At 43.0% G+C, this 12,428-nt stretch overlaps 1 protein-coding gene across 1 annotated transcript in view; it reads right to left on the bottom strand.

Annotated features, from left to right (window-relative positions):
- The window catches only part of CARMIL1 (capping protein regulator and myosin 1 linker 1), a 318,183-nt gene that overhangs the window by 151,652 nt on the left and 154,103 nt on the right, over positions 1 to 12,428 (bottom strand). Inside the window, exons 9-11 of the mRNA XM_025890957.2 lie at positions 10,036 to 10,111; positions 5,543 to 5,631; positions 4,264 to 4,358 (exon numbers count right to left, since the gene is read on the bottom strand). Of these exons, the coding sequence (XP_025746742.1) occupies positions 4,264 to 4,358; positions 5,543 to 5,631; positions 10,036 to 10,111 (260 nt within the window). The remainder of the gene's footprint in view (positions 1 to 4,263; positions 4,359 to 5,542; positions 5,632 to 10,035; positions 10,112 to 12,428) is intronic.

The raw sequence follows: 12,428 nt of genomic DNA, 5'->3' as shown, positions 1-12,428 counted from the left end.
TCAGGACCTGAGCTGAAGGCAGATACTTAACTGACTGAGCCACCCAGGTGCCCCCGATATTTTCTATTCTGTTCTACTCCTTCTTCTTCCCTCTTTTTTTTTTTTTTTTTTTTGTTTAAAGTAGGCTCCAGGGCGCCTGGGTGGCTCAGTTGGTTAAGCGACTGCCTTCGGCTCAGGTCATGATCCTGGAAGTCTCGGGATCGAGTCCCGCATCGGGCTCCCTGCTCGGCGGGGAGTCTGCTTCTCCCTCTGACCCTCTTCCCTCTCGTGCTCTCTATCTCTCATTCTCTCTCTCTCAAATAAATAAATAAAATCTTTAAAAAAAAATAAAATAAAATAAAGTAGGCTCCACACCCAGCACAGAGCCTAACGCGGGAGCTTGAAGGCACCACTGTGAGATCAAGACCGGAGCCGAGACGGAGAGCTGGCCGGCGACCGAGGGAGACACCCAGGGGTCCCATTCTTCTTCTTTGTTCAAATGCTTGTCAAGAGCTATGGAACCGAGCTCAGGACCTGCTAATGGGTCTGGACCTACAATCTGAAAACACATCAGGACAGAGCTCCGAGAGCAAGCCAGGGAACAGCCTTGGACCCCCAACCAGAAGAAGAAGAGCTTGTGCATGTGTGTGGTCTCTTCCCTGCCTATGTGTCTCTTCTGCACGAGAGAGAAAGCAGGGCACCCAACACCTGCACCACCGCTCACACACACTACACCCTGCTTACTAATTCATACCTTAACCGCCTTCCCCACGAGCCCCTCGACAATAGAAGGCTGTCTGTCCTTTGTTCAGAAGTGTGACAAGGAGACTGAGCAGTAAATAACAGGAATTTGCTGCATTAACATTCATATCACAACGCAAGGAGCCAAACCTGCTCTCTGAGAGTTTCCAAGTAAGTCCCTGAGTGAATGGTTCAAGTACAAAATCAAATTTCATTTGGTGTTGAAATTCCTCAGAATTCTGGGCTGCTAAACGGTCTTGTGTTTCCTTGAGTTTCCTTGCTCTTTTATATACCCTACAATTCAATTATAAATTCTTTCCCCGCGCTTTTTACTGTTTTCAAACATAAAATACAGTCACTGAACAGCTTAGAAACAAAGATCATGAAATATTTTGCCTGGATTGAAATTCTTACAAATATTTTACACTTAGTTGGATTTCTTGTGGAATTTCCATCCATAAGCAGAAAAACTACCAAACATCTTCAGATATTTAGCCTGAATTTTAAAAAAAAATTTTTTTTAAATAAATAAAACCTATACAGAATTTGTGTTCAGGAGGCTCAGCCTCAAGAGTGAAGGTAGGAAATATGGGTGTTGGCAGTTGTCCAAGAACACTGGCAAATGTATCAGTGAATGAATCTAGAAGGGGCTGGAACAAGGAAAGTCTCAGCTTGAGAAAACATTTTCAGGAGTGTCAAAAACTGAGTGTATGTGAGCAGACACCGTATTGGAGAGTCAGTATGTGCACACAATGTTGAGGAAAATATCCTTGTAATGATCTGGGGTTTTAGCTCCTGCGAATGGACTGCAGGGAGATGAAAAGACATCAAATTAGGTCTCAGAGGTAGGAATGTGGAGCACGAAAGCCTGGAAACATCCTCTTTGAGCCCATGTTCTGACAGAAAAGAAATCTCTCTCAACTTTGCCATGATGTTCAATGCAATTAAAAAGCTACAGAAGAGAATTAAGATGAAATCAAACTCAACATAAACGAAATACTGATTACGTCCAAGGTCTGAGGATGCTGGGGGGGGGATGAGGAACAGGGAGCAGGGACGAAAAGGAAGCGGGTGGAGGAGAAATGTCTGCATCTAATTAGAATGCACCAGAACGAAGCAAGAACCAGCAAAGAAGTTTAAACCAAAGACGAGGGTCTGAGGGAAGCGTCTGAGGGTCCAGTACGGCTGCCCCTCAGAGCACACGAGGTTCACAACAGATGAGACAAAGGGCCTCACACTTCCTTCCAAGCTCCCAAACTCAAACTGTGTGGTCTTGCAGGTCTGGCTTCTTTCACCTGCCATAAGGTTTCTGAAGTCCCACCACGTCGTAGTGTGGATCAGCCCTTCATCTGCCTCCACGGTTCGGTTTCCACGGTTTGGCTACTATGAAGACTCCTGCTGTAAACATTCATTCACACGTAGGCTCCATTCATCTTCAGTGATACCTAGGAGTGCAACTGCTGGGTTGTGTGGCAAATCTGTGTTTAGCTTTATTTTTTTTTTTTTTAAGATTTATTTATTTGAGAGAGAGAGAGAGAGAGAGCATGCGCGCACATGTGGGGGTAGGGGGGGAGAAGGAGGGGCAGAGGCAGAGGGAGAGGGAGAGAGTGTCTGAAGCAGACTCCGTACAGAGCACAGAGCCCAACTCGGGGCTCGACTCCACAACCCCGAGACCACGAGCTGAGCCGGACGCTTCACCGACCGCACCACCCAAGCACCCCAATTTGTGTTTAGCTTTTTAAGAAACTGTCTAACCAGTTTGCAAAGTGGCTGCACCATTTTACATTCGCACCAGTAAGGCATGTGTCCCCATTTCCCACGTCCTCTCCAACACTTACTTTGATCATAGCCATACTGGTTGTGAAGTGGTATCTCACTGTGGTGTGAGTTTGCGTTTCCCATCCCCTGGCCTACTGCATTCTGGGTTTACATCCTTAAGGATTTGCCTCCAGCACCTACCTCCCTCCACTGAGTCTGTCCAGTCAGTAGATGAATATGTTTGGGTCCCTCCCGTTTTAAAAAACAAAGCAGAAACTGCCGTCCTATCTATAAAAGGTAATCTCCGTGTATATTTCCACTTGTCATATTCATCACTTTCTAGCAGTTGGCTAATAGAGACAACATCAGTTTTTCCTAAAGAAATTCCTATACCCCCAAAGAAACTCCTATTTCAGGGATATGCATCCACGATTTTCAGCTGTGGTTGATTCCATGAGGATGATTTTCACGTGATCTAGTTTTCTAATTCAGTCTCAAACTTCTTTTAGATTCACTACTTTATATGCTAGGAAATTGCTCTTTATTTTTGGCTTGAATACCACATGGGTGGGTATCCCTTTCAATGAAGAACAGTCTCTCTGTCAGGAACACAAAGCAGAACTGTCTCTATCAGTACCTTCAGCTCAGTTTAATCCTCATCAAATATATAACATTACAAGATGAAAGGCTTTTATTCAACAATGCTAGAAAACATTTGCAACAGATAATGAAAACAAAATAGTCTCTCTAGAGATAAAGCTATTTCTTCTTAAGCCACATCCACCAACGTTCCCCTACTGAGAATTCAGATGTTTAAAGTTTCACATTCTAAACCTACTGACTCTGCCCTTTGCCCGCACACTTTCAACGAAACCTTCTTCTGCCTCATCGTGAACTCCAGTCCTTCCTTTTCTCCCAATCCCCATGTTCAAATCTTGTTAAATATTAAAAGATACATGTGGTACACAGAATAGTAAGATGATCCCCAAGATTCCTTCCCCCAGTATACCTGCCCTGTACAATTTCCTTGAGTGTGTGGGGCAGACTGACGAGCATATGACACATCGCTAATGGGACTGTGCTCCTACTCAGTTGACTTTGAGTTCATCAAAAGGGGAGACTGTCCTGGATGGGCCTCACCTAATCAGGTGCTCCATTTAAAAGAGAGGTAAGTATCCAAGAGACATGCTCCTTACTGCCTCAAGCACAAAGCAAACTGGGACGTAGTGAGAGGAGAGGCTGTGTGGTAAGGACCTGAGCACAGACCAGGTGCTGGGAGTGGTCCCCGATGAGAGGCAGTGAGAATATACGACCTCTGTCCTACAGAGCCAAGGACATTCATTCTGCCAACAACCAGCAAGCTTGAATACATCAGGTCACACAAGATCACAGCCGCAGCTGACAACTTGACTTCAGTCTCGAGAGACTGAGTAGACAGCCCAGCGAACCTGCGCCCAGGCTACCGACCGAAGGAAACTGTCTGGTAACACATCCCTGCCGTGTGGACGGTAATTTGTTACGCAGTCATAAAAAACTAATACGGCAGTTTAAAAATAATATCCTCCATTCTGTTTGTATCTCTTCAAAAGAAGTTGATTAGAGAATGAATTTTAGCACCAGTATTTTCATCAAAGGGTAGAAAAACCTAGAAGCCAGCAAAGCATCAGTAGCATTTATTAAATAATTAGAAGTGAGCTTGACGCCATTCTCTGGGGGTGGCCACACAAAAATTGCCGAATGCTCTTACAATTCTGGCCTCAGTGATCACATGAATTGCTACAATACCTCGATCCTCCAGTGGGTTGCCAGCAAGGTTAATTGTGTGGAGTCCTGAGTTGGGATTATGCGCTAGAGCACTGGCCAGTTTTTGGGCAAAATCTCTGCAAGTAAACAAAACAGTAAGATTAAAGAACACAAAATGCAATACTGCTCAAATAAAAGTTTGACAGCTAGAAGAGCTAGAGTGAAATCTAAAAAAAGAAAACCTTTCTTTACAATATTAATCTACTTACCATACATTCGTTAACACCCTATCTAGTCTGTATACACAAGTATAAGTATATATCCTCATTAGAGAAATCTGTAAACCCATAGCCAAAATGTGGTTCATTTTCATTAGCCAAAACCTCATTCAAAAGCAAAAAGAAAATATATAATTGCCCCTTTAAAATAGTATTACTTAGTCCCTCCATAACTTAAAAAAAAATCCTGAATTGAACCTGCTTCTCATGGAAACGGCAATCAGCTGTTCACCCTATCTCACTTCGCACAATACTCACAAATGCAAAACTGATTGCCCTAATTATTGAGTTTAAAGGCTACGATTGCTACCATTATGTTTTAACAAAAATTCAAAATCACTATTTTAGGTATGTTGTACTTAAAATAACACACTAAGTGCTATGATTATGAAGCTGTCAACCCCCCTCACTTAGGAGCAGTAAAGTCTTTGTTCTGGCAGATTTGAACTCCACGTGAGGCTTGGGCACTGCCGACCGAGCCATTCCCAACTACTGAACAAGGTTAAGTATGGATTTGGAAAGAGAGAGAAACACATAAAACAGATCTAAGCAAAATGGGAAATATGTTATTATCAGGACTACCATGAATGATATTCCTAAGAGCTAACACAGAGCATCTATAATATGAAAGCTACTTTTCTAAGGATTTTACATAAGTTTACTTCTCGCAGCCATCATTCTATAAGGTAGGTGCTATTGTGTTCTCCATCCTAAAGATATAAAAAGAGTGAGGCTCAGAAGTGCAGCAATTCGCCCAAGGCCATAAGGCACCTGGCTCAGGACCCACTGTCCTAACCACCACTCCGGGCTCCCTTGAAAACATCCAGTGACCAGACCACAGAGGATGTTATAAAATCCTTGATCTTTGTGATGATGGGGAGCACAGGGATCCTTTATTTATTTTTTTTTTTAAGCGAAAACATTATACTTTATATGTGAGTGCCTCAATCTCTTTAAAAAAAAAACAAACCTATATATTCATTTCAGAGGAAATGGCAGGAAGCTTTTAAGCCACATATTCGTACATTCGGGACAATACTCACGTTCTGAGCCCGGCGTTTTCCAACACCAATTCCTCCAGCCGACTGGACCTACTCACCACTCTCAAGATCTGTTCACAGACATCGGTGGACTGTAAGAGAAGACACTGTGTGACCATGCCCTAAGTCTCAAGGCAATCTCACTCTGTTGTCACAAATCCATGCAGATGCAAAGTTTTAATTAAATAAACCACATTTTCATGCAGTAATTCCTTCGACAAAACCTGACCCGGCCTCTACCACTATGCACCATCACAATGAAGGTCCTGGGGATACAACAACAAGCAAGCACAGAAAGTCCCTGCCTTTAAGAGTATACCACCCAGCAGGTCGCTGAGACAAGAAAACAGACAATTACAACGGAACCGTTAAAAGGCCATTTCAGTAGTGCTGTCGGCACTCAGAGGCATATCCCAATCTTGGGAAAACCAAAAGGAATTCCCAAAGAATGTGACCTCCAGCGTAAGAACAAAAGACTTAGTGTTGGTAACGATGTTAAGGTTCCTAGTGACAATCCTTTTGCTGAGCTCTTGTGTTGCGCTAGGCCCCAAGCTAAGCCCTTTGTGTGTATTTTATCATAAAACTGCGAAGTATTATTCCCGTTTCATAGATAAGAAAGTTAAGGTTCAAAGATGTCATGTACTTTAAAAGGGTGGCTGAATAAGCACTTGATAAACGTTAACTATTACGACGTTCCTTAGGGGCGCCTGGGTGGCTCAGTCGTTAAGCGTCTGCCTTGGGCTCAGGTCATGATCCCAGGGTCCTGGGATTGAGTCCCACATCGGGCTCCCTGCTCCGTGGGAAGTCTGCTTCTCCCTCTGCCTCTGCTCCCTTCTTGTGCTCTCTCACTCCGATAAATAAATACATATGTACATAAAAAACTATTACGATGTTCCTGCTAGTATTCTCTAAAATAAAGGGGGAAACAACCCAACAAGAATTCAATAAGTGCTCTCTCATGTTAATAAACATTGTTTTTTAAAATTAAGTAGTTGTAAAGTTGTATCTGTCTAAATATTTTAAGTGCTTAGGATATAATATGAAAATGCAAAATTAAAATGAAGTGTTTAATAAAGATCACAACTGAAATGGCTGATGTAGATAGTGCAAGGCTTGAGGGTGCTAGGAAAAATGAAGAGTTGTATCCTGGTGGCGGAAGTGTACAAATTTTTTTTTAATTTTACATATTAATGTTTTTTAATTTGTTTATGTTTCTGCTTTATCCCAAAACTAATTTAAGGTGGCTCCTGATTTTAAAATTACTTCTACATTAAAAAGTGATTTTAAAATCTAATCACAACTTAGGGTCTATTTAAACCCTTTATGATATAGAAGGAAGGAAGGAAGGAAGGGAGGGAGGGAGGGAAGGAAGAAAGAGAGGGAGGGAGGGGGGAGGGAAGGAAGGAAGGAAGGAAGGAAGGAAGGAAGGAAGGAAGGAAGGAAAAGAAAAGAAAGAAATGCAGGAAGGAGGGAAGGGAGGGAGGGAAGGTGGGGGGAGGGGAAGGAGAAAATCGTGTGTACCATGGCATACTATAATCAAAGCCGTTTCTTTTCCTAAAATACCACAAAAAAATTACAATTCTTTCATTCATCAGATCACATATATTCAACTGGATCAGCCATCACTGCAATAGTCTGAAATGTAACAAAAATTGGCTAGTGAATATCCTTTAGAAAACCTCACTTGGAAACACACAAGTCCCACAGCATCTAAGGCACTTGTGATTCTCATGTGCTGTCCGATTTCATTCAGTCTACAATGTAGCTTTCACACAGTCCGGGAGTTTCTGATGTGTCCCACAGACTGATGAAGGAAGAGGAAAATTAATTCCACTTGCAATTTACATTACGCCGATGGTGGTGATTTTCAAAATGGTGACCCCCTTATCAGTGTAATTCTTGTCTTATAATATACAACCAGGGGTATTGACCCTACTCTGTGCTGGCATGATAAAAAGTCACTGCTTAGACAATGTTTTTGCAGGGATTATCCTAATTTCCAAAAACAATCCATGGTATATCCTTATCTTTCCTGAGCTACCTTACAGAGTATCCAGAAAAACAATTTTCCAAAGCAGGGCTTTCATTTACCTATGGGGTATCATTACTATAATAAAAATTTATTACAGAAAATGTACAAAAATATGTCCAACTTTTGTTTAAAATGTTTGTAGGGGGAGAGGTAGAACACGTCATTCATGTCTACGTTAATTTTGCTACTTTTTATTAAGTGCCCAAGTACATGAGAAGAATTGTTTTCTGCACTGAAGAATAGTATAGTGATGAAATTTGTAAAGAGCTACACACCCCCCAAACCTAGCACGTGAGTAGCACGTGACCATTAGCGTAGTGCCCCGAAGCTGCGGATCAGAAAAGGTTCCGAGGTTGCATCTTGCCATCCCCATCTAAGGGGCAAGTATCAGTTATTTTCAACGTTGGGTGAAGAACATGAAAAACTGCTATTCTTTTTGAAGACTGAAGAGTGATATCCCAAAGACTATTCTTCATTTTAAAATACCAAGTGTTAAAAATATACACATAGGTATTTTTGCGCTTAAATCTTAGTTACTAGGAAAGCAGTAAGGGCAGCCCTCAAATCCTGTCACTACACTTCCTTTCATCATCCCAGGACATCCAAGGAAGCATCTGAGTACCTACGTGCTTCGTGTTCCAGAACTGAAATGATGAGGTGCATAATTTCTTGCCTAAACATCTAAGGCAACGGCAGAGATCATGCCCGGGAGAAACAATGATAGAAGGGCAGCCCCTATGGCCAGGACGCATTCCTGTAATCGCGAGTTGGCACAATTTCCAAAAGTGGGATAGGCAGCCCCTCCGCAGAGCAGTCCTGTGCCCCATTTTGAAAGTCATGAACTTATAGGGAGGTTTCAATGAGCCAGGTCAACTGACCTGGTAGAGAAGCATTGTTCTCCCCGATCCTACAATCACTGAGCTAATCTACTTCTCATTCCTCGAATGGCTCCCCTCTCCTGCCTGTCATCTCTGCGGGCTCAAGTCCTGCAAACGGCAGCAATTGAGAGGCTTCTGTTGCCGGGTCTCCCTCCCATCATGGCGTCCTGTCCATTCCCTGGGAGTTCACCTGGCTCCCCGCCATGCCTAGCTCCACCCTCACTGAGTGCAGATCCTCCCCCTGTGTAGCTGATACAGTTTCCATAACTCACATTCCCATACTTGCTACCAAGTATTTGATGATATAAAAATAATAGCAAGAAATGCCTACAATATGTCAGGTACTATGTTAGCATTTCTATATACATGATTTACTCATCTCAATAACCTGCAAATTAGCTATACTGCTATGTCCATTCATTCATTCAACAAACTAATGTGACACCTATTTATTAAACCAATTTTTATGGAATAGCTATCATGAGCCAATATACTCTGGTAAGCACTGGACAGAGATGAATAAGACATGAACTCCAATTAACTCTCAGTAATAGGAAGGTGAGGCCCTGGGATGTCAAGTAACTTCCCTAAGGCCCCACGGCCTTGCCGTAGGAGCCAGAATCTGAGACCCAGGTTTCTGTTTCCAAGCCCACACTCTTTCCTGTACCACACTGGCTCTTAGTGGGCCCCAAATGAGCTCAGTCCATGCCCATACTAATAATACCTTAAGCCGCTCACACCCCAGCCAGGTTTGGAGAACCAGCAGCCTGTCCACTAGCAAACCTCAACCCTCCATTTTCTACAGATCCCTTGCCTCCATCAAAATCCTACCTCTTCACTATGAAAATCGTTAAGCCTCCCGTTTCCATGACCTCTGAAAGCTGGAGGCTTGAATGCAGAGTCGCCAATAAAACCACCTCTAGATTATTTCCTGTCCTAAAATGAAGTAGCAGAAAGCTAACATATATTTAAGCGTCTGCCCATACGGCTGCTCTTAACTTGCAAAAAAATCCCCAACAAAGCACCTCACTTCCACTAGTAAAAGAGACCAAAAATTTGGCTCCCCCATACCTTATGAAAACTAATATCTCACTTTCAATTTCATTTTGCTGACATATAAATCTGCCCAAAAACTCCTCTAGAAAATTAATGTTAACTAGTATCACTCCAGCAGACCAACTCTACCTGATCATGTTTTCCCAAATTCTTAGGAAGGGAAGCTTTGTGGAGATGGAATGCAGGATAGAAACATCAAGTCTGCTATTTGCAGCTGTGCAAACGTAACTTTAATAGTTTTTGCCAACAGCATGTGTGTGTACTGAGGCTCTGCTAAATGTGTCTCTCTGTTCATTATCTAAAATTGCCTGAAGCAGCTGAAAACATGAGGAAGTACTTCCCTGGAGCATCTCACATTACCAACTTGGTAAAATGGTATGCAGATCATTTACAGGAAAATACATCTCCTCAAGAAAAAAGCATGTACACAGCTCGCCAGATGAGTAGAAAAACAAATGTTTTTTGATAACTATCAGGCTTTTGAAACTCAGCAGAAGTAAGCAACATTTGCAACATCTTCACTTACTTACCAGTTTCAGATCCTTAGAAGATAGCTTTGTGAACCACTGATTGTACTCCAGAGCAGCAATGATGGGAATTAGGTCCCTAGAAGCAGAAATAACAACATCCATTGAAAGCCCTCTTACCAGAGCCTTATTGGTGCTTTATTCTCAACCCACGACATCCAAGTTCACTTGTTAGCTCCTTTTATTTACAAACACAACATCCCACTAAAACTACTTCAACCACGAGACAACAATTCTCTGGGACAGACCTTCAGTATGATGGCAGCAGAATTCCGAAAAGCTGAATTTAAACGACCTCTAGGGCCCCTAATGTCTATATGTAAAGGAAAAGAGACTAGTAGCAGCATTTGCCCAGGGAACCTCCTTGCTCTAGGAGAAACTGTACTCCTCCTTCTATGTTAATGAGTCTGATTTCTTTAACCATCAAGAATGTCATATACAGTTTAACCTGGAACAATACCGGTTTGAACCGCATGGGTTTCTTTTTAATAAAAAAAAGTATAGCACTCTAAATTTATTTTTCTCTTCCTTATGATTTCCTCAGTAACATTTTCTTTCCCCTAAGCTTACTTTATTGTGAGAATACAGTATATAATACATGTACACATACAAAGTGTGTGTTACATGTTTATGTTATCGGTAAAGCTTCTGGTCAACATGAGGCTATGAGTACTTAACATTTTTCGGGAGTGAAAGGCTTATACTTGGATTTTCGACTGTGAGGGGAGATCACTGCCGCAGCCCCCACCCTCCCACTGTTAAGAGTCAACTGTGTTCTCTAGTTGAGTTTATATTGCAAGCAAGGAAGGACACTGTCTAGCCTTGCAGATAAGTGACCCTGAATGGATTCCCGATGCTTAGCCAGCATCCTACAACCCTCTGGTACTTTCTTGTAGTTCCTTGTACGGATCACACACATGAGCTAGCCCGGGTGTGTTTTTGTCTTATGCTTCACACACATTCTTCAGCCATGGAGGGCAGCTACTTGCATCAGAGACCTGTCTGCACTCTATTTATCCAGCCTGACCTGCTACAACATGCCCCTCACTCACCCTCAGGCCAAAAGGCAGATGGTTTACTACACATCAAACATACCAGACAATGTCACAGTCAGAAGTTGTCTTTTACTGCTGTGTTCGGCTACGAGAATCCAATGATCCTGCGATGCGTACATTACACATCCTCTAGGAGTCCCCTACCTAGGTCACCCCAGCCAGCACCCTGTTTGCGTCTCTGTTTAGCATTAATTTTACTCGGCCTTGGATAATAGTTGGTATTCAACATCTGTCTCCCCCGCCCCTTCCCAGGTTGTAAGTTCTTTGAAAACCAACTCTATTTCGGTTGCCTGGCTTCAGTGAGACCATAATCAGTTTCACCCGCATGGCAGGACACACAGCAAATACTCAAATTTTTACTGAGATAGAAAAGAAAGGCAGAAGGTGGAAAGAGAGGTGAAATTCACATTATTTCATAACTTCTGGTCCCAGGCCCCATGGCGGGCAAGCTACACAGACCATCTCATTCAACTACATGATCCTGGGGTCCCGGGATCGAGTCCTGCGTCGGGCTCCCTGCTGAGCAGTTGAGTCAGCTTCTCCCTCTCCCTCTGCTTCTCCCCCTACTTGTGCGCTCTCTCCCTCTCTCTCTTGCAAATAAGTAAATAAAATATTAAATAAATAAATAAATGGGAGAAAGGAGCCCCACAGGTAGGGGAGAAAAACAACGCAAAGGAATTACTAGTCTCAGTCACCTTGTTCCACAGGCCCCCTGCCCTACCGAACAGCCTCTTTATTAATCTTGCTTACGTTTTAGAATTCAGATTAGGACGAACAGCAACTCTTGCCATGGTGGTTTTACACTCCCTTTACCGCTCCTCCCTCCCTGCCCCCCGACCACGTGCAAGAGTGAACGCTCTCCCTGGGATGTGGTGACAGTTTGTTGCTTCTCTGGGGGCAAATGGCGGCTTCTCACACGCTTAGTCCAAGAGTGTTCCCTGTACTTCTCCATTCAGGAACTAGGGCAAAGCATTCTCGGCTTCTCTCCTTCTGTCGATTTAATGTCAAGTAGCTACTACACTTCAGAGCCTCTTTATTATGTGTTCTAGCCTGTCACCTGATTGGGAGCGCAGCTGGCTTTTGTCATAATGAAGTCGTTGGCAGGAAGTGAAGAGCACATCACTAATAGAACCAGGCTTTGCACTGACACAGGGGGTGGGGCAGCATCGTCTCTACATACGAACTGCAAACACCCTGAAAAGGCAGAGCAAACTCCACAGCTAGAGGTAGAGAATCTAGGAGAAGAAATGGTCAACAGAGCAAGGAATGGCTTAGTCAAAGAGTTTTTATATCTGACGCCAAAAGCATGATCCATAAAAGGGAAAAATGGATAAATCGGAC

This window comes from Callorhinus ursinus, unplaced genomic scaffold (assembly GCF_003265705.2).
Source record: "Callorhinus ursinus isolate GAN/ISIS: 27379988/994484 unplaced genomic scaffold, GSC_fseal_2.0 scaffold26, whole genome shotgun sequence".
Taxonomy (NCBI): Eukaryota; Metazoa; Chordata; class Mammalia; order Carnivora; family Otariidae; genus Callorhinus; species Callorhinus ursinus.
The sequence above is the reverse complement of the archived record's forward strand: the minus strand, read 5'-3'. Positions and strand labels throughout refer to the sequence as shown.